Consider the following 23,601-nt stretch of genomic DNA (forward strand, 5'->3'; position numbering starts at 1 on the left):
GGGCCCCAAACCCTCAATCACTGCACCCCCACCCCAACATCCTGTTCAGTAAAAAAACAAACAAACAAAAAAACCCACACATCAGCAGGAGCAGCTGATGTCGGGGTCATGAGGCTGGGTGACAGCCGCAGTGGCCCCAGCCCGGGCCCCACTGCCCCCCGCTGCCTCATGCTGCATGGGAGGGCTCTACCAGGAGGCCCCAGAGCCCCCACAGCCCCTGCTACTGCAGTGAGTAGAGGCTTTTTTTTTTCTTTTTTCTTTTTTTAAAGTGCTGGAGGCTGGGGGGTGTTGGCAGCCCTCAGGGAGCCAGGCCTGCAAGCAGGGGATGGGGCTGGGGGGGGCAGCCATTGCAGGGTCTGGGGGAGGGGGGGGGCTTGGTGGGGCAGCCAATGGGGGGCTGAGGTGGGGCATGTGGGCCTTGCCCATTGTGGGAGGCTTCGGGAGCTGGTGGGGGTGGGGACAGGTGAGGCAGCCATTGGGCGGGGAGCCGCAGGAGCCGGCAGGGCCCAGGGCAGCGGGTCAGCAATCCAGGGGTCTGGGGGAGCAAGTGGAGGGGCATTTGGCCCCTGTTGCGGGGGGAAGCAAAACATATAGGTATTTAGAATTAACTTTATTATGATGACAGAGACACTGGTAGGCTTCCAAATTGCTTTAACACTGTAGATATATAAATAAAACATTGCCCAACTGATTGCTCGCTCTCTCTCTTTCTCTCTCTCTCACACGCGCGCACGGTCTTTTGTTTTAATTGTAGAGGAACGTGGATTTTGCGGTATTTTACAGGCTGACTTTGGGATTTTTTTATCAGGGATTTTTCAGTTATCAAACAGGGAACACCAGAATTCCTGCTAGGGAGGCCAGTGGCAGGACCCTGCCTGATCAGACCTGGCACCTTGGACCCAGCTGAAGGTGGCTGACCTCCTGGCCAAATGGGGCCAGGAGGACATACTTTTGACAGTTCAAAGCAGGCCACCACACCTAGAACATCTTCCTAGCTGCCCAGATGGCTAGGCAGGGGGCACACATGGCAGTAGTGCTACACAAAGGCCAACTTTGCAGCCAGAGCCCACTGGCAGCTGGCCCAGAGGGGCAGATGCCTCTACTGGCTGTGCAGTCTCCATCCGGGTCTGGCAGGTGTGCAGCAGGTCACAGCCAGGCAGCAGCCCCCACTGCCAGACTGCTGCAGTGGGTAAAGAGTGCAGGGAACTCTCAGGGCTGCTTCAGCAATCTAGCTGGCACAAGGGGTAGTGGGCCCCAGAAGCTCCTAAGAGCAAGTAGCCCTGAGCTACTTACCAGGGCAGCTTTTTGTATTGATGGGACCAGGACAGGTGCTAGCCCTGGGCTCTAGCTCCCCCTGGTTGCAGATCCAGAAGGAGCCAGGCAGGGTTATTTTTCCCCAAGTGGCACAATTTGCCCAACACTAAAGTGAATGTCCAGGCACGTGAGCTGAGGCAAAAAGGCCAAGCTCACATTTGCACCAGTTCTATTTGAGCTGCTGCAAGCGCACATGCTTGCATGTGTGGACACACCCTAAGGGTGCAGATAGAAGTGCAGCTCTCCACTGTAACTCAGAATGTTTTGCAGGAACCGTTCTGAGTTACAACAACCCTCCAAACCAAACCAAACAGAAGTTCACTGTTAATTCCAGAGGGGAGGGGAATCTAGCTGCTGTCTATGAGCCTGCAACTGGTTTGTCCTAGAAATGGCCCCTTCTCCCACCCAGCCTGTCGCTATTTTTAGAATGGGAGGGGGGAAAGGGAGCAGAGGGAGCTCATTCTAGAGGTTCCCCAGTCAATGCTGGAGGGTGGGGTGGATGAATTGAAACTCCCCCCCCAACCTCGGTGGGTGGGGGGCTCTAATACACCTATCCCACCCTTGAGCAGGGGCCAAAAAAAACCCAGACCAAACATGTTCATCAGACCCTTCATGCAATCTGAACCCTCTACAGTTGTTCACTTGCATTTGGTCATGGCTTATAGATTGCTTCCTATGGCCAGATAGAGCAAAAATTGTTGCTTCTGTCTGCACCCTTGTAACACATCGGGATCCCAGGCATGGCTATGATGCCCCCAAGAGACTCTGCAACCACGCCCTGCTCCGCCCCTAGGGCACCTTCCCTTCTTGACCACCACGCCTTGATGGAATAATAATAATAATAATAATAATGAGGAGGCGGCTGCCTGCAGGCCTTCATGTGGCCCCAGGCTAACTGAACCCCCCTGGGGTTCCTTGGCACTGTATTGGTCTCTGCTATGCCCAGGCCCTTCGCTGGGCCTCTCTGGTCCCAGGCTCCTCACTAGGCCTCACTATGACTGTGCCACTGCAAGGCACCTAAAGCTTTAGGGGCTAAATGCATGGCTCCTATCCCCCCCTATACCACACCCCAAGCCTCACAGGTGATACTATAATGATGTTTGGCTCTTGTGGGCACTGGGCCCTTGGACCCTATATGCCAGACCCCCAGGCTCCTGTCTGGCCGTTCCCCTCACAGACATTGGGCCCCTGGCTCATCTGGTTGAGCCCCTCATGGGCACCAGGCTCCTGACCCCTGCTTGTCTGCACCCCTCCTTGGGTGCTAATAGTCACTCAGGCCTTGTGCTTACCCCTGGCATGGCTCAAGGTGATCGTGTGCCCCTCAGGCACTAATGGGACCTCTCTATACCGCATCTCCCAGGGCTCTGCCCCCTTCCAGTCAGTTGGCTGCCTGCAGGTGCCTGCTAATTGCCTCATTTGTCCTGTTGCCCTGGCACCCGGAAGCTGCTGCACCCTGCCTAGCCTGCAGTGTTCCCTGACTGGGCTGCTTTTAATGTAAAGGAACAAGGAGCCCCAGGTTCTCTGTTATAGCCCTAAATGCTAGAAAGCCAGGAAAACATCTTTCCTCATTTACTTTTCATGAACTATATTCAGAATAAATCTTCACAAAGAAAAAAATAGATACACTGGAAAAGTGTAGAAAGGAAAATTTAAGAGACCGAGGTTTCTACCTCAGCCACAAGAGAGACAGAAAGGAGGAAATTGCCTTAGGTCCTACAGACATTGCATGGACTCGGTACAGTGTTTCTCTATTTCCTTGTTTACCATAAAGTGAATATTTTTATGCTAGCTAACAATGCCAATACCAACGGTTATAAAAAAAAAGATTAGGTAGGGAGGTGCATATCCAAATGAGCATCGTAACTAGGCTCTGATTTTTAAGAGCTCTTGAAGTCTACAATTCAAGGTTCAAGGACATCAAACTCCTGTTCCAATGAAATTCTGACTCAATCCAGACTGTAACTATGTAACAGGTCTCTTCCAATTTTCGATCCAATCTGAAGCCTAAATTGTAGACAGGTGTTTATATTTGGAGATTAAAATCTGAATCGCCAGCAGTTTAAAGGGGTCAAGATGCTTCAAGTTTTGATCCATCTCTAGATGTTATAACACATGATGCTAATTCAAACACATATTTTCACCAACCTCACTTTGAATCTTTTGAACCTCCTTTGAAACCTGATAAATTGGTGTATCCACAAACTCCAGCATTGATTTGCCTTTCGATTTTTCATAATCCTCTTTGTATTTCACCTAAGAAAAGAAAAATAATTTAATATTATAGCAGATGAGAAAATCTAATCATTGTAAACTCGGTAAGGACAAACTCTGGCCTTGTCAAGTCCCTTCTCAGAAGCCTTGACTTAGATAATTTCTGCCGGAAAAGCAGGACAAACAGATCAAGGAAAGTTTTCTACTGCAGCATATGCTTTTGCTTCAATTATCTAGACCAGAATCAGTGGAATTTTCAAGACATCAACTGCATCTTGTAATGAGTGACTCAGCAGAAATAACAGTTTATGAGCAGTAGCAAGCCTTTATTTAAAGGCACATATTAAAACAAATTACCATGAGGATAATTAAATAAGACGCACTTAAATAACTATCCAAAACCTTGGGTTCAAGCAGAGCTTCAGGCCCTGACACACGAAGACATGACTTACCATGGACAGTGTCCTCTGGCTCCCCAGCAACCATTCTTAAATACTTCTTTCAAGCATTGCTCAAGTTAACCCCTTGCTGAAAAAGGAGATGGCATTGCTCTTATAATCTCCATCTCCTCCTTTAGTTATCTCTAAATTTGACCCTGAAAACTATATTTATGGACATAACTCTGGGGATACACACACACACATCTTATAAATATCATGATTTGGAGGAGCAGACTTCTTTTGACCTGGTACCCTAAAACCTGGATGAGCCTTGTAACTTCATTCTCTCATATTCATACAAGTTTTATTCAGATTTATTGACAAAGTTCATGTATAACTTAATCATTCTAATCAGAGAGAGGGGGAGGTGGGATAGAGAGAGAAAGAGATATTACAAAGCTAAATATGGGAAGTTTCATCTACTATGAAACCAAGAAAGTTAAGGGTGAAATCATTCCTTCATTCCTTTCAGATTCGTCATATCATTTTAATGTGGTATATACACATAATGAAATGAAAAATGTCTGCAGACACTGAATTAATATTTTAAAATCATTGCTCAAGTAATAAAATTAAACAAAATTAAAAAATAATTTGGAAAAGCAATATATGCATAATTCTTATTATACTAAGTTCCAGGCACAGAACTGATATAATTTTCATGTGATACACACATACCATGCATACATGCATATATGTATGTATATATACATTAACTAACTAACTAAAGTACCACATTAAATTACATCACCAAATCTGCAAAGAACGATTTCACCCATAACTCTCTTGGTTCCACACACACTTATATATTTATTGGCATCTGAATTTAAGAATAGTTTAAAGAGACCCCTTTCCTGTAAAAGACCTCAATGTACTTAGCCCTGATACTTTAATATAAGCACTTTGCTATATCCATGAGGGGCCATGCTGAATTTATATGCATTTCGTATCATCGTAATTTATTGCGGGACTCTGCACGACTTAGTCATTACATGAAAGCTGAATTTGTGTCTTTGTAAGATTTATTTACAGTATGTAGATACCTGACTTTGGAGCACAGCATTTTCTTTGTGGTGCATCTGTTCAGCTGTGTCCAAGGCAAAATGATAAAGTCCCTTGCTTCTCTCAAACAGTTTCTTGTATTCATACTGAAACAAAAAATATCCAAACATATTTTTATATATGAAATCCAGACTGTTTGAAACTTAAAGAGCATTTTAAATAAGTAAAAGACAACCAACATAAGAGAAAGTATTTTATCCCCATTTCTCAGAAGCTGTAATGCTGAATCTAAAAAAATTTAAAGGATCTCAATTACAACATGACGTAGAATGAAAAAAATGATAACATCTACAGAGTCCAGAAGAGTTTTAAAAAATGTCTTGGATACATAAATGTTAATGGTTTACCCTTGTAAGAATATTTATTATTATTTAGTCTGAAGGGGCATGAAAGAATATTTGATAGTCTCCATTTGCCTCCTAGTGGAAATGATATAAATTTCACATAACATCTGTTTAGCTCCCCTAATGGAAACAAATGAAAAATGTATTCAGACACTGAAGTAATATTTTAAAGTCGCTGCTCAAGTAATAAAATTTAACAAAATTAAAAAATAATTTGGAAAAACAATAGAGGGAAGTTTCATAATTCTTACTACACTAAGTTCCAGGCACAGAATTGATTCCCCTAAATCCTGTACCTGTCTAAACTAACCAGTTCAAATAACCACATGCATCTGGAATTAATTTACATTGTAAAGCATAGGAAATATTAGATGTATTATCTTTTGCAATTTATTTCTTGATTTATTCTTACAGGATGCAAGTACAGAGAAAATAAAGCAACATGCGACTGTAAAGCTACAGTACTTTTGGTTTCTTTAAATTTTCTTCCTTAGAAATATATCTCACTTAGGGGCGTGCGAAGTGGGCAGTATTCGATTTGGATTCAGATTCGGCCTGATTTGGGGGACAGTGATTCGATTCACTGATTCGGATCACTGTCCTGATTAGATTCAGCCGAATCTGAATCTGAAGATTCAATTCTGATTTGGAGAATCAGTGATTTGGCCATAGGCACAGCTTTATGTTTTTTCTACGTACCTCGAGGTACCAGGCACAGTTCATGTACACTCTGATGGGATCCCCCGCGCACTTTGTGGCAGACCCGGAAATGCTGCTGAGCACGTGGACCCGGTCCACTGCCAAGCACACAGGGTACCACCCCCCCCAACACTGCCCCAGCTCAGCAACAGGCCACAGGAGGACCCCAGGTATCCCCCCAGGTCCAGGAAGCACCGGTCACTGAGCAGGGAGGTGTAAAGGGGGGTCCCTGCATGGGGTCCCTGCATTCGCAGCAGACCTGGATGTGGACCAGAAGTACTTCTGGTCCACTTCCGGGTCCACCGCTGAGCACGAAGGGGACCCCCACAACACTCCCATGGGATACTCCATCCACCCCACCATCACAGCATTCAAGAGCCACACCTGGTACCTCAAGCTATGTAGAAAAAACATATAAAGCTGTGTCTATGGCTGAATCATTGAATTTCTCTGAATAAACTCGGAGCCTTTTGATTCGATTCAGAAAGATTAATGGGTCTCCTAATTTGATTTGGATTCAGAGATTCAACTGCCAAATTGGGCCGAATCCCCACCAAATCAAATCAGCAACCAAAGCTTCACACAGCCCTAATATCATTCCCTTTATGTCTTTGAATTTAGTAGGACAGACAGGTGAAAGAATGACAGACACATGGGAAGGATTTTAAGAGGTAAGGCATAATTTTATTAATTTAAACACTGAGGAGGGATACAGTGTGCCCAACTCATGGTCTCTATTGCTATTTGTTTCCAGTAAGGGTTAAAGTAGCTCATGCTATATTAGCAATTGCTTGGGACCTACTCCTGTTGTCATACACCGCATGTGCAATGGAAGGAGGAGTCTGGAGGTAGCAAAAGCCAAAGTCAAGTGACCTCAGTCTGTAGAGATTTTCAGGTTTCCCCTTGTCTATATCCACAAGATCTAGCAGCTGAATTCCAAGTGTCATTTACCTTTGGAAAATGGCTTTGTTATCCTTTCACCTGCACTGGTTCTTGGCCAGTGGCCACTAGACACAGCTGTAACAATCTTAACATTTTAAACTTCCTAATGTTAACCCTTCCAAGTCATATTGGGATGACCCATCTGAAGTTTTGAGGAGCACGGAAAAATGTTGTGACCCAAACAGATCACTCAGATCCATGGTTTCCTAAAGACACACTTACTACATCTAAAGAGGGGGGAGGACAGGGTAGTTAAACAAGAGCAAGCTTGAACACCAATGTAATTGTTGAGGTGGGGGGGGAGCAAGAGTGGCACCAGGTGTGGGCTCTGACTTAGAGGGGGCACTGGAATGGTACTTCCCCCCAATCCAGAGACAGGAGACAGGTGCAGATACAAAGCAGGAGCAGCAGGAGTCCTTGAATTCTCAGGAGCAAGTGAGACCCTCCTTTCCCCTTCCCCTCTTCCCACTTTCAGGTACTCAGCAACATTTCCATAAGGAAGGTTTACGCCAGACTTGCCTAATGCTTCCTGCTACATAATGGGAAGGTGAAGGAACTCAGAAGGGAACACAGTTAAACTCCATGTTATGCTCCACACATTATTTCACACCTCTCAAGAGTCTGTCATACTTATTTTCGTCACTAAAAGTTCCCCACTGCTGAATCAACAGAAGAAGTATTTGTATCCTTCAGGAATTCCTTCAAAATACAGAGGAAATATCTCAAAATGAAGCTTTCTCAGCTGAAATAAGGCACATAGTAACATGTATCTAGTAACATGTATAACTGAGTTTGTAAGAGTTTTTAAGCAAACTTGCAAGACATTCTTTGTCAGGTCTTTTATTTGAAAACTTGTCTAACTCTATCCCAGCTACACAGTTGGTCCAAAAAATATATTACCCAAAGAAATCCTTGCCTTTCTTTGTAAGCAAATGCATATTTCTTGATCTCCTTCTAAATGCAGTAATTTATTCCCATAAAACACTGGTCTGAATAACATCTTTCTAATAAAATATAGCTAAACTATTTTGTAGTCAGCCATACAATAATTATTTGTAGCAAATCACAGTAGAGAGGCAGAATAATAAAACATATAGCTTACAATGTATTGCACAGGTGGCAGGTGTGACTGTATTAAGATAAAGACAAAGCAAAGCATAAATTTCATGGGAGAAAAGTAAACCACAGGGAAATTGTAAGGTTCAGTAATTGCTCTTAAAGAGATTTTTGTTTCAGATTGTAGGTCAAGGTAAGAGAAACAGATCTTGAGATGAGTGTTTGGAAATCGGTTGGGGCGGAAAGTCTGGAAAGCTGTTCCAGGTGGTGGGAATAGACTAGATGAAGGATTGTCTATTTGCTATGGAGAGAGAGAGCACAAAGTAAAATGATATTTGAGAAGCATGGGGAAAGACGGGCTTAAATCAAGAGATGGGGTGGGTAGGTCAACTCTGTGAAAGATTTTGAAGACTAATATCTTTTTTATTAGAAAAATAGCTCAGAGGATGGGAATGACGTGCTCTTGTTTCTCACCACAGCCAAGATTAGAAATTCAAGAAAATCAATATTTTAGGCATGGGTATGAAAATAAAGACGATGTAATGAAAGCAACCATCGTCTGGGTAAAAGAAAGATGGAAATCATGGCAGTTGAAGACAATGTTTTAAAGGTGAGAATTTATGCAGTTTTACATACAGGAAAATATCAGGGTCCTCGTGACATCTGAGATAAGGAAGTGACAAAGTTCATTCTTAAAGTGCTCACTTAACCTGCTAGTGAAATATCAATTTAAATATATTCAAATGAAGGAAGTTAAACTTAAGCCTAATAAGGCTGAGTATTAGGCAGACAAACAGTAGAGACTAGGCTAAACCCTAATGATCTGCAGACTTGGGATGTGTACAAAAGTACACAAATATGCACAGAATCTGCATATTTTACAGTGCTGTAATTTAGAGAACTTTTTATAGCACTATTAAGTTACAGCATTCTTAAACATGACATAAGTGCAATGTTGGGTGGGGAGGAGGCAGAATTCTCAGCCTCCCTGCACTTTCCAGGCTAGGAGGCAAGGGGTGCTCCACAGCCTCCTGGGACTTCTCCACTGGTCAGAAATTTGACCAGCATACAGAAGTTATTTAAAGCGCTGTAGGTTGCTAAAGCACTATAAAATACAACACTTCAAATTTAATACCTCATTTAACAAGGATTAATTTAAAGTGCTGTACTCATGTTTAAAGTGCTGTAAAGCCGTACGCTTCTGTTAAGTCACAGCAATAGAGCACTTTAAATGGTGAAAAAAGCAACTTTTGTACACACCCTTAGATATCATCACCAGAAAAGGAGATGACTAAGAGGAAATGAGAGAGACAAACCCACCCCCCCAAAAAACATTGCCCCTTTTCTAGAAACCAAGAATCAGAAGGCTAGCCATGCAGGACCTCTACATCAGGGGATCAAAGACACCCGACTGGGCCAACAACTTGAGTTATCACACCTGCCCCGATCCTTGGTATAATGTGACTGCCCCAGTTCTCTGCATAACTGGAAAAATTATTCTCAGGCTTAGGAAGCATCTGCAGTTCCTGTGTGCTGTTCCATAAGACAGATGAAGGGTATTTATACCTGAATGTTTGCAAAGAAGAATGTTTCCAACTATTTGAGTTGGTCTAATAAAAGATATCGGATTTATCAAAAGAACCTCGTCTGCCTTAGTATTATTGTGCATGACTGAGATATCATCAATATAATTATCATCAAAATGCATTGATGAACAGGAAGGTAATACCACAGAAACAATGCATATTTCAATTAATTAAATAAATAGCTATATTTTCATTTTTAACTAAAAATTCAAAGATCATCAGTTTAAAAAGCCAACTTACATTACTATGCGTTTTGCTGATATTTAAAGCATGCTCTAAATACAGCAAGTTTGGTAAGTCTGAAACTGGATCACGCAAACTTTTCATATCTTTTTTGTATTTCACCTGCAAATAGAATTCAGAAGACAGAAAAGCAAAGGTTAGTAAAATATTCTTCAAATTATTTGCACTGGTTACAACCAAGAATGTCTACCTATTACAGAGCTTTGAGAGAGATAGTTACCCATGTTAGTCTGAAGTCAGGCAAAATGCAGGTCAGGGTGGCATCTTGGGAACTAATTTGTTCAGGGAGACATAAGCTTTTGTAGGCAACAGCCTGCTTCATCAGATGCTTTAGCTGTTGCTTAAGAAAACTTATGCCCATTTGAACAAATTAATCTCTAAGGCAGTAATTCTCAGTAGGAGTGCTGCAAGATCATTTTTAGGCTGTGAGGAAATAAGCACTCTCTCTTTCCCAGGAGGCTTCTTTACAAAAAGGTTAGAGTACAAGCTCATCTCTGCCTGGCTCCAGTGTGAGAAGGAAAGTTCATGCTTGTCCTTGCAGGCCTCTGTGAGAAGCAAAGTGCTTGTTGTTCTTCCCTCCCCCTGCATGAGAAGCTAAGGGTGCTGACAGACATGAAGCTCCCGAATGTAACTCATGGTGCTTCACAGGAAGCACCATGAGTTACAGTGTTCCCCTCAACCCAACAGACATTCATTGTTGGGTCCAGAGGTTTGGGGGCGGCTAAGTTTGCTCCAGTTTGAAGCAGCTACATATATGCAGCCGCTCTCCCCTAACCCTGCCCCCCACCCCAGCTCCAATGCTGACTTCAAAATGCGGGTGGAGGGGCCTCTAATCCAATGCTGAGATGGGGGGCTCCAATCCACCTGCCTCACCCTCCAGCACAAGCTAGATAAACCCCAGACCAAGCTTCCTCCTTTCCCTTCTCCCCCTCCCATTCTGAAGACAACACCAGGGGTGCAGCTGGGTTGTATCAGGTGTTAATGAAGATGCTCCACTTTGGAGTGCCTTCATCTGAACCCTCATATAATGAGGGTTCAGACTATCAAGAAATCAGGCACTTTTAAAGCACTCTGCAGCCATGCACTACTGTAAGTACGTGGCTGTAGAGTACTTTCCAGGAGCCGATCGCATGACAAATGTAAATTCTGTCTATGCCCTAAGTGTCTTAGGTGCCTCTGTGTTGGCTCCAGAGCAAGGAGTTTCTCTCATGACTGTCACTGCCCTGCTGTTCTACAAGTAGCTGAGTGCTAACTCAGTCTCCCCATCTACCCCCCACCTCCATGCCAAGGGTTAAATGTTGCAATAAATAGTTATTGAAGTGGGGTGCCAATCAATTCACAGAAGTTATGGAAGAGTGATAGGAACCACTGCTTTAAGGTGCCATCCTGCCCTGTCTTATGCCTATTATAGAGCTTGCAATCATAATGTATATAAGCCACTAGATGGTGCTCATTTACTACTATTTGATAAACATCAACATATAATAAGGGCTTCATTTCTAGTCCTTAACAAATATTTTGGTAACAACTCACCTTCCAAAAAGGTAAGGGAGTAAAGTTAACCAAATCTGATTCTCATGAGATTTTTTAAAAGCAAAATACAGAAGGCATGTGCATCAACTGTTGCTGTTTATTGACTTTTATCTGAATCTTCAATTTTTCTATGGCAGCAGAACATTTTTAGTAAGCATCTCTTATTCTAATTACACTGAGGCTACTTATTTTAAACAATGTTGATTCTTGCTTTTCTTCTCCCACTTCAGGTATTTTTACATTAACTATACAAAATAGTTATCCTCTGCAGAACAGCTAACCATCAATCAATATGTTGTATACATATTCTATTTACATTTACATACATTTTATTTAATAGTGTTTTTTCATCAACTAGAATAAACAGTCACCTCCAGAGAGAATGTAATAACTTGACGGAATGGCAGAGAGTAGCCTGTAAAGGATTTCCCAAACTTTTTAGAAAAAAGAAATGAATTGCCCCCGAAATCTTGCCAGGGTGTTAAAGGCTAAACTTCTCATATTATAAATCTGTCTCACACCTCCCTGCAGCTGACTGGTCCTTTGGACATTTTCCTGCCCCATTCGCCCTTGTTCCCTATGAACAGTGCAATGCTGGTATACACTTCCTTAATATGAAACCTCCTCTCTGGTCCTAGTCTAAATTTGGCCAACAATATTATACACACAAAATATAAAGTGTGTGATTATTAAACATAACTGTTTTAGTAAAATCCCTACTGTAGATGCATTTATAATAGCATAAGACACTCTACCCAGATATACTTTATTTTACTTCAGTAAACTTATATAAGCTATGATTTCTATATCAGTACAACAACATCTACACTGGAGGAACAGGTTGTTCCTTTAACTATGCCAGATAAACATTTACATTGTACACAAAGCCTGCTTGCTCTAACAAGCTGTGAAACAGTTAAAAATAATCCTTTAAATATAGCCACTGGTCATGTCTGCATATGTGCTTATCTGCGGAGTAGACTAATTAGCCGTGGAGTAAAGCATTACTGTCTACACATAAGTGACACTATTATGCTGTAGTAAACTAATTATCCCACCATAAAATAGTATTGTCCCTGACAATAACATCTCATAGCAGGATAATTAACTACAACTAAATGCACATGCAGATGCTGACTGCAGGTGTAAATTGCACCTGGTCAGCCCAGTCAGAAGGGAGCGAAACTCCTGCCTGCCATCTAGCCACATGGCTCCACACTTTCAGTACCCTCATGCCCTAGCCAGCCCCTACGCCTCCAAATGTCACCACCTGGAGCCTGGGACTGACTCCCCATGTCCCTTGCCAGCCCAAGCAAAGCAGGGTCAGAGAGGCCCTGGTGTAAACTGCTCCATCCCACATCAAATTGCTGCTGTCCCAGGCATACATGTAGATGCTGTGCCTAGAAGTACTTTACTCAGTCCCAAACTGCTCTGGAGTTTATTCAAATTAATTGCACATGTAGATACACCCATTTGCTTCTAGGCTATTACCTTACTGAGATAAATTCAACATATTTGTGCCAGTAAAATCCTTGGTATAGATGCAAATATTCTTTGTCAGGCTCTCTGCAAATTCAGGCAGACATTAGTACATCAATTCTACCCACTTTGTCTAAAATATTTTTTGCAATTATAGTAGCTAAGGACTAGTTTTAAAAGACTTTTTAATGAAAGCTGAGTGGGAAATGCTGATCTCTCATGCTTCCCAGAGGTCAATCCCATACTTTGGAAAACACTGTTTTAAAGGATTAATAAAATATTTAAATATCCACTACTTATAAAAGTGAGCTATAGATAGTAATTGATTCAGCCAGGTAATAGGATATTCCAAAAAGGTGTGATGGCTGTTCCCAAAGTTTTTAAGAACACATTAGGCAGATATTTGCCTATGATTGTTTGGACACAGATTATCCTGCCTTGGGCAAGAAGTTGGACATTTTAGATCAGTGGCTGACAACATTTTTCTGGCAGCCTTTTACTCTCCGGCTAAAATGACGAGGTACATGCTTACAGTAGATCAACTGGAGAGACTGCCATTAGCATGAGTCTGAAGTGGGACTCAAAATCATGTCATTGAGAGAGAGCCAAACTGCTGTACTCCTGCTATATTGATAGGATTATGCTACTGATAAATGTTAAGAAAATAATACTGGCATTATCTGATAATGACATATATTAAATCCTCTCACTGCTTTCATTGCATAGAATGTTGAACTTCAGCTTTATCTCCCAATTTACCACTCCATTTGATTACCCAGAAATTCAGCACAAATAGTAAAGCCTCTAAAATAAGTGGGTTGGGTCACAACCTGAGGAAGGTCAGGACAGAAAATGGCCATGGAAGGGTACACTATAGCAACTTGGAGGAAACAGGTCTCATGATAAGGGAAAAATAAGCTAAATGTGTCCCTGTATATTGTACTCTACCATGGGCTCCAAAAACTGAGTTCTACTTTCAAACTGATTTCCATGTTTAATTCCATAGTCAACCCCTTAGTTACCTTATATATACACAACACAATACAAATTGTGTTCTTAGAAAAATCAAAGATGCACAATGCAGCTTCAGCTTACAAGCAAGTTGTGAGGCTTACAGATGCCATATTTTCTTTGGACTAGGATACAGCATAGAATAATGAACTTACATCACTTGCCAAAGTAGCTGCAATCTGTGCTTGTTTGAAAGCAGCACTGTCAAGAGGATTATACTGGTGACTCTTCATTTCTTTATTGAACTGCTCTTTGTATTTAACCTGTTGTCAAAGCAAACAGATCTTGCATTAAAATGTAACAGTGAAGGGAGGCATGAAAAATTCAGAGATTGCTAAGGAGCTTATTAAAGACAAATTCTTCATCCATGAATCCCCAGTCATTATATAACAATAGTGAAAAAGATGACAAAATCAGAGAGAAAAGTTCCCCATGAGCACATTTTATGTAAGAATGTTTTTACTTTAACATATATTAATCACCTGTTTTAAACAAACAAAGCCCCCAACAGTTGTATGTAAATAAAGGTAATAAAAAGAAGCAAATATATTTGTGATATCATTAGCACCATTATCATTGACAACATATTCTTGTGGATTAGGTATATGACAGACAGCACTGGGTACATACACTTACTAAAAAAAATAAGACTATGATTATTCAACTGAATATTTAAAAGACCTCATTTCAGCCAGAGCTGAGTCCATACTATGTTAGTTTTTTACAAACTCTCATGTAATTGAGTCTTACTAACATATAAAAAAATATTTTTAGATTTACACATACATGTATTTATACTCAAGTGCTTGAGTAAAAAAATTAAAACCCTATATGATCTACATGACCAACCATTATTAATAAAGTTTGATTACTGAATACTCATTGAGACTGACTTAACCCTGAGAGTGTGTACAGATGTAACACTTAGAAGTTTGGGAACTTAAATTTAGGTTAAAAATGGTTGCCCAATCTAACTCAGTGATTAGACAGGTGACAGGAGCCAGATTTAAGGTAATTCTCAGTAGGGGAAATGGTGGGCAGGTGGGATTGGGGGGTGGGGGGAGGTTGGTGGTCTCAGGGTGCTACTGGAGTCCTCAGAGGGGCTTGGGAGGATCAGAGGGTTTGTGGGATCTGTGGGGGGGTTGGTGGGGTCCTTGGAGAAAAGGTTTGGGGAAAATGAGGGGATAGTGGGGTCTATGGGGGGTTGGAGGCTAGCAGGATCTGTGGGGGGTTGGCACTATTAGAGAGCTCCTGGTGCCAGTTTTACTAGTGTTTGCCAGTGACAGAACCCCAGTTGAAATAAATCAGGGCAGGAGAAGGACTAGGCAGATCAGGCAGGCTAGCAGCTCCATGTGGGGGTAGGACTGGGCGGTTAGAAGGTCCACAGGGAGTTACTGGGGTCTGAGGGGGGACTCCCCACCCCAAAATATATATGACAACCCCCCAATCCCACCACCTCCAGATGAACCCCCCCGCGACCAACACCCCCTCTGATCCTGCCCACCCCCCTCCTCTCACCCTGACTTATTTCAGTCAGGTTCCTGGCACCAGGGGTGGTTTACAGGCTCGGGGTACCTGGTCCTTGGGAGGAGGTTGTCCATCTGGGGTGGGGGAAGAAATGGCTAGAAATAGCCTAGGGATGGGGGCCAGAGGGAAGCTGCTGTGAGCACCTGGGTTTTCCCCATCTCGGGGCTCCATTCTGAACATGTACAGATATTTGGTTAGATTAGTCTAACCATAACCAATCTAACTTAGGGAACCTCTTAGGTGAACTAAAGTTAGATTGAGCCATCCATTTTTTAACCAATCCAACCTTCAGAGAACATCTGTACAGTTCAAAACTTAGATAGACCAAACTAGGGATTTAAGTGTAAGGTCCACATATGGGTGAACTAAGAGAGGTTCAGTGGCCCTTTTTTATGTTCTCTAACCTTCGAATGTCTGTACACACCCAATGACTAATGAATACTCATTGAGAATGGCTTAATTCTCACAATTTTGAATAACATATAAATGAAAAGATGCTAAAAATATTCTAGAAGCCAAAAGAAGTTAAATTTCTTAAACCAATTATTTGTAAATTATCCCATCAGTACTATAGTCAAGGATAACATTCTCACCCAAATCATAGCCAATGGGAGTTTTCCCACTAATGGCAATAAGGCCAGTTTTTCATCCATTATTTGTAAAGCTAGGCAAAAAGCTCTCTGAGCTCTCCATAGATTTCCTGCATGACCTTAGGATACACACAGTTTGCCTCAATGCTTTCATCTATAAAAAAGGAATTGTGCCTACCTTTGCTGCTGTGACACAGATATTTTTTCAATCTACATCTATCTTTAATCTTTGGAATTAAAAAAAAAAAGGGGGGGGGGGAAAGGGGTGCAAATAATTATAGTTAAGACTACAACATCAGGTAAAACAGTCCCAAACATAAACATCTGCAAACATACAGAAATTAAGAAAATAGTAAAATTGTATGCTTAAACTCAACCCATTGTGCATGGCTATTAATTGTGTCAATCAAAGTTCACGCTCACTGTCTTGATGTTTTCCAACGGTTGGGAATATTGGGGCAGAATAAAGTTCAACTTTCATTTTGAACTGTGTTGTTTTTGCAAATATAAGCCAAGTTCCCTCATGCCTGAGTCTACATTACATCCAATACAATTTACCATGCTATCCATTAAATAAATATGCAAGTTTTTTTCATTCTCCCTGCACAAGTGTTTGATAAAGTGGTTAAACCACTACAAGTGCCCCTTTCAGAAATTATTTTTTTCAGGGTTTTATCATTGGAAGAATTTTCATCTGCATTTTAGATTTCCTATAATGCAAAAGACTCATCCTGTTTTAGTTTACATAAGTATCACTGCATTAACTTACCAATTCTGTTATCTCAGGAACATTAGAAAGAAAAAGAAATCAGTCACTTAACTATTTATGTTCCAGATCTATGAAATGATGAAACAAATCAAACTTATTTCTCAAAAGAAGTAAATCCAAATAATGTAACTTCTAAAAAAGACTTTTCTGTGAGAACCTGATAAGCTTTATAAATTTTCAGGCAGATTCTGAGAAGAAACATCTATTGATTTCTGGTGGATTCATCTAACTCACATTGCAAGACATTTGCATTGGCTTTGGATCAATTAGAAATGTGCATATCTGGATGCAAAGACAACTGCTTTATCAAGGCAATTACATATTCACTATAAGTAGTAGTATAGGGATAACTTTGAGGCTTTTTCTTTATTAAAAAAGTTTGTCTCCAGCTTGCCTCCTAATATGAATTCAACAAAATTATATTTGCTAGGAAGTGTGAATCAATGGGCCATCTAACATGGGGATCAAATACGCATGGCAAATGCAACCCTGTTTCTACTCCTTGGGAAGCAAAGTACATTATAAAGTCATTGTCCATATAACCATTATATTACTCAATGCCATATCATCCCCTTTGTCAACAAATGACATCAAGCTGCACATGTAAACTGAGTGCACAATATGTCCCTAATATTCAAGCAAATGTGAAAACATCAATGCAAATGGGCACTCTCTCCAACTAATTTATCATGCCACAACTGAACTAATCTGACAGCCATAGATTTTAAAAAATAATAATGGTACATTTCAGTACAGATATTTCAGTAATGAATTCTTGTTAGTGTTCTGTAATACTGTTTCTCATCACATTAATGGGATACATTGGTGTTGAAGCAAAAAACATGACCACAAGGGGCTGTAGTACAGTGCCTAAAAGAATGAGGGTTCTAAACTTAGGCGGACCATATATTCAATCATATATTAATCAGTCAGAGTAAGTACTTGTATGCTATGTTTACTTTCTCTTGGAAGGGAAGAAAGAAGAAATATGGCTTAAAGAAATAAAATAGGCCTGAAAGAAAAGGTATTAATTAAAAGAAAAGGTATTAATTAAAAGCAAACAAGAAAAATATTTCATCAATGAGACAGGAAAATCTGAAGAGGTCATCCTAGTTACTGTGCAAGGGTGGTGGTGGATGCTAAGGAAAAATGTGGGAGTCAAAATTAAAGTTGTTGATGGAAATTTATCTAAGAATTTGATCTTTTAAAAAAATCTCAATAATGACATGGGTTTAAAATAATACATCTTAATTAAGGCCTTTTGTTTGTTTGTTTTGTGGAGTGGAGGATTAATTTAAAGGAAATGTGTGGGATCTGTACCCTATTGTTGCTCACAAATGAGAAGACTTTAACACAACAACCTCCCTGAAAACCTACTGGCATCAAATAAAGTTTGGATAAACAATTTTCTCATTTGCCCTACACAAAACCTATAAAAGTCACAATTGCAGCTGGATAGAACAGTTTCTTTTGAAGCTTAGAAGCAACATTCCTGAATCAAATCTGTAGTTCAAAGCCATTCACACAGGGAGTGTTCAGTTTCATAAATGGATGACATCACCATCCAAGTCTGTTCAGATTTACAAAAAAAAAACCTACAAAAACCGAATCATTCAGCCACTGGGATCCCAGAATGTACCACTGCAATAAAACACACTTACAGCAGAAACGTTTCCTCATGGCCAAAAACAGATTAAGAAATGAAAAACCTGCAAGAATACCTAGTTTCTGAAGGATATGTAATGTAAACATGGAGTTAAATTAAATGTGGGTGCCTGAAAGTGCTAGCTGAGTTTAAGCTAAGAAAAAAAAGACAAAAATTGAGGGCTTAAATTCTTCATTTAATCCCTCAATGTTATCTCCATTGGTACGCTAATGTGAAGTACATTTTACACAAAATCTTACCTCTATTAGCCCTTTGCTGTAAAGCAGTCATCACATTGGTGTAATAAAATAATTTATCATAAGACTATAAAGTTAGTATATATCATATATGTATTTGTACATTGTAGACATACACGTACACACACTGTATTTTTCTACATACATGTGCCTTTTTCCCCAAAATCAGCCCCCAAATTGGGTTATGTGTATTAAGAGGGGATGCTGATTTTCTGCAGGAGATAGAAGCAACCTGCTCTAATTCCTGCTTCACAGTGCAGCAGCCATTGCATTAGTCCTCAGGCAGCTGAGGGAGTCAATTGACTTAATGGCTCTTTGTTCTTTACTCCAAAAGTTAACTATCATTTCCCTTTTTAATAATCTTGGTGTTCCACTAATCAAGCTAAAATTCCTCAGGGCAATTTTGCTGTCTGTTAACTGTTTCTGGTCTCTCTTCTCCTATTTCATAACCTTCAAGCCTCTTTAGCTCTTTTCAGAATCATAGATCCACCCACGACAACTAGTCTTTAGCAGCAGCTAGGGTTTCAGCTTTAGTTAAACAAGAAAGGGAGGGTAACTCAGCTGAAGATTAGACTCTGCCCTTCCTCCATGCAAACATAACTATGGGGAAAAAAGTTTTCTTCATTCTGCCTTTCAAAAACAAGGTAGTATATTCCTGGACATGTTGTATGCAAGAAAATACAGTATATATAATAATGTTTCTGCATTGTATATGTATATATAATGATAGAAATGCTTATTGTAAGTGGTTACTGACTGAATTTTAAAAAGAGCTCATTTTAAAAATTGAACAAAAGAGATAAACACAGTCTCATCACTATTTGGACAGAATATAATTATAAAATAAGGTATATTCTAAATTATATGATTTACCTTCTAATGATAAAAAACTAGACATATAAAGCTTCATTTTTCCAAGAATCTAATAAATTCCTACTTTTCATGCTGATTCAAATAAATAACAGTGGCATAGATTGTGATGTGCAAAAATGCACTAGTCCAATGAGGCTGCCTGCCACTTCGCTGCTTTTCGGTGTCAATTTTTTTTTTCTTTTACAAAAGACATAAAGCCGACAGAGGCTTGAGGGTCAGTCACATCACAAACCAGAGCTGCTTGGGGCACAAGGGTGCTACAGTGCAGGAGCTGCCTGTTGCCTAGGCTTGCACTGTAGTACCCTTGTACCCTACCCAGCCCCATCATTGCTGCTACCTGGATTCCTGGAGCTGAGCCCCCCACGCCCCTGCCAGCCCGGGGCTGCTCTACCCCAGCTCAAACTGCTGCAGTCCAGTGCATGTACAGATGCTGCACCCAGGAACAGTTAACTCCGGTGCAAACTGTGCCAGAGTTTATTGAGTCATACTAACTGCGTGTGTAGATGCACCCAATGTGATTCACTAATAAGTGTGAATGTGCTCCAGTTTGCCAGCCATGCCTCTCCAATGGCCACACCCTCAGCTATATGGACCCTAGGTGTAAGTTAAAGAAGAAAAAGAAAGGAGAAATAAAAGTATATGTATGTGAGCTGAATGATGGAACTGGTATAGCAACAGTCTACTCTAAGCAATAAATTGTATTTTATTATTGTGATTGTTAGCATTGGCAATGCATAGGGGGTACATGTGGGTGCACGTGCACACCATGAGATTGGCAAGGCACCCCCTGAGATTGGCTGCTGCTGACACTGCTGGTGGTACCTGTGGGCGGTTACCACTCACCACCCACCCTCCCCACTGCCTACACCACCAGAGGCTGCCTGTAGAAGCTCCCCACTCACTGCTGCCGCCACCTGAGGTCGGTCACCATGCCCCCCGCCAGCCTTGGGAGGCATGAGATGTTCATGACTGTTAGTAACAATTGAAGCAAGTTGAGTCAGAAACAAAAGCAAAGGGCAGCTGGAGTGTACTGTTGGTAGATGCTACTTGATTTTGTAAGTATGTAAAAAATGGAGATGGATTAGGGAAAGGAGCAAGCTCTCTTATTTATGAAGTGGGCTGCAGTGGAATGGAGTCAGAAATGTAACAGAGTACATTTTAAGTGAACAAAAAGTGCATGTTTTGTTTATATTCTTAAAAATTAGTAACTGTGACTCTTAAAAGTAAACATTTTATCCCCTTCCCATCATTAATATACAGATCTAAAAAGCTAATCCCTAGCTTGTCACGTAGAGCATGCACTGCTTCTTGAGTAAATACCAGGAGTATGAGAAATGTATTAAGTGCTTCTCAGTCTGCTTGGGAATTACCATTTAATGTGTTACAAAAAAGGAACATCATCATCTAATTGGAACACAAAACCAGTTTTTAACTGATAAAGTGAGCAGAAATTTGTTTTGTTTTTTCTTAAATTCTATGGCTTTTAAATGAACAGTGTTCTTATAAAAAGGGGGACAGTTTCTCTGGAAAATTCTTTATGAACAGCTGATCTCTGGACCCAGTACCTGATCCTATCAGAAAGAGCTAAAGACCGCTAAAACAGGCCCAATGCTTTTTGCCAATTGTTCTATTCTATACTGTTCTAAACACAGTTTTCTCCATGGGTTTTTTTTAGCTCTAATGGAAATTGATGTCTCCAAGTCAAATGAAAGAATTACACAACACTGCACTGCAGCTTCTTCTATTCTATGTTTATTCATGTGTTTTCAGTTCCAGGGAAGATTGATACTACCTAGCAAATCAAAGACAGTTATATACATCTACATGAGGAGAGAATTTGGTTCATGATTTGATTTTAATGTATAAGAGTAGCTCCATTTTTGTCCACTTAGGACTAAATCCTGATCCCTTTTCTCACAATGGTGAGTGGTTATATAAGAAGTCCCAGTTACCTTAATCACCAAATAAGTAAAATTGGCTGAATCTGACTCTAGATGACAGAGTTAATATTTCAGAAATCCTAGAAACTTTGTATAAATACTACAACACACTAGTCTGACACCCTACATGTAACTGAGTCTAACAGTGCATTGTGCTACTGTTTAAAATTGTATCTACTGTTTTCTAAGTATCTTAAATTTACCAATTATTGCAATTTTATCTGAAATGGGTTTGGAAACATTAGCTTCACATTTTCATGCAATTGGAGATAATAATCTTAACAAAAACTAAATATTTTATTGTGTTATTAGGAAGGAGATATCTGAATGAAGTCATTGTAAAAATGACAGACATGATCTTACTTGGCTTAAAAGTTTAGAAACTTCTTTAGCATGCTCGAAATCTGGTCTTCCAAGTACAGCAGACTCCTTATTCATTTCTCCTCTTCCTTTCTTATACATAGTCTTTAAAAGAAGAAAAAATAAAAAATTAATACTAATCACTATTAAACCCTTTGCTTCTGTTTTATCAAGGGAAATATAAGCATTAGAGTTAATAGAAAAGAAAGTATCATTTAATGACCTGCAGTGACACTACTCTCACTAATGTTCTAATCAGCTCTTTAAAAAGGCCTTCCCGGCTTTCTCTCATTAACAACATAATATTTATTTTATCTGAAATACAACGCACTGCATTCACAAAACAACTCTATCCAACTGCAGAATCCAACTCAAGGGGTGCTGGTCTCCCACAGCTCTCAATCAAGTCAGAATGTGTTACAGCAGCTCAGCAATTCTGACAATTTGGTCCACCGTTTCCATAACATTATTTTCAGTATCTAACAATAGTTTTCAAACAAAACCAGGAGGAGGGAGTGGCTGTTCTTTTGAAATAAAATGTCAAATACTACTCTGTGACACCAGTGCAATCCTGTAGTAGGAAACTGAAGTCAGTAAGGCTGCACTGATACAATGGAGTAAAAATTGTCTCACAAAGCTGAAAATCCATGATCTTTCCTAGCAAAAGTAATCCTCTAGCAAGTACACTGCACATTTTTTCTAAAATGGTCAGAAAAATGGAACATGTATAAATGAACTGTCAAAAAATTCTTGATGATACCTCAAACTACGTATTTTTAAAAGTGATTTCTCAGGCATCAAAATGAAAATGACCCTGTTTTGAAATGCTCTGGGCAAGTCCACACTCTCACACTACTTTTATCTAGGTGGATAAATATAAATGCAGGTAATAGTCTGTGGTAGCAAGTTTGAACACCTTAGCAAGCATCCCATACAGTTTGACTAAAGGTGACATGAAGAAAATAATATATTTCAAACCTGACAGAAACAGTAAGTGAAGAGCATACATTGCTTATTATCTTTGTTATCTCTGTTGCCATCTTTATGTCTGGCCTGTTCAGCACCTCAGTGTATCTATGCATATCTTCCACATCTTTTTTATACGACACCTGACAAACAAAAGACAGCTTTCCTTAAGAAACAGAAGCTTATACATCATTTCTCAATGATTTATCAGCTCAACCACCAAAATCAATAAACCTCGAGCTAATATAATTTATTCCAGCCCCAGCCTACTTGGCAGGGATTATTAAGTAAAACCCAAACACAGGTTAACAGGATAAGGAAAACAAAAACCCTCAAAAACATAAAACAATGTTAATATAGCAAACGGTCCCATTAAAAGGGGTAGCCTAAAATGCTAACAGTAAATTTCTGTTCAGTTTTTTTGAGCACTTCATAAAAATTCTGGAGGTACAAGGAATATTTAATTTGACCAAATTTTGAGCTACATCCCTGATTATGGCATAGAATCCCACTGCCTGGGCAGGACTTTGTGCTGGACAGGAAATTAAATCCTAACACAGTGAATGACTCTTGCAGAAACAGTCATGTATATGGTGGGCATGTCTACACGAGATGCTGACTGCACAGTAGCTGAAAAACACTGCACAGTAGTGCATCACAGCACAGACAGTACTACTGCACAATATTATTAGGTTGCTGTACAGTAGCATCACCTAAAAGACACTGCACAGTAGCACTGCCAAATAACTTCAGT

The 23,601-nt window shown here is 40.4% G+C and overlaps 1 protein-coding gene across 12 annotated transcripts in view; it reads right to left on the reverse strand.

The window, feature by feature from the left end:
* NEBL (nebulette) overlaps positions 1-23,601 on the reverse strand; it is a 159,794-nt gene that overhangs the window by 83,998 nt on the left and 52,195 nt on the right. For all 12 annotated transcript variants that reach the window (XM_025199731.1, XM_025199734.1, XM_025199733.1 and 9 more), the window contains 6 exons: positions 22,889-22,990; positions 21,885-21,986; positions 14,076-14,183; positions 9,895-9,999; positions 5,009-5,113; positions 3,460-3,567 (listed from right to left, as the gene is read on the reverse strand). In XM_025199731.1, coding sequence (XP_025055516.1) covers positions 3,460-3,567; positions 5,009-5,113; positions 9,895-9,999; positions 14,076-14,183; positions 21,885-21,986; positions 22,889-22,990 — 630 coding nt within the window. The remainder of the gene's footprint in view (positions 1-3,459; positions 3,568-5,008; positions 5,114-9,894; positions 10,000-14,075; positions 14,184-21,884; positions 21,987-22,888; positions 22,991-23,601) is intronic.

This window comes from Alligator sinensis, unplaced genomic scaffold (genome assembly GCF_000455745.1).
Source record: "Alligator sinensis unplaced genomic scaffold, ASM45574v1 scaffold221_1, whole genome shotgun sequence".
Taxonomy (NCBI): Eukaryota; Metazoa; Chordata; order Crocodylia; family Alligatoridae; genus Alligator; species Alligator sinensis.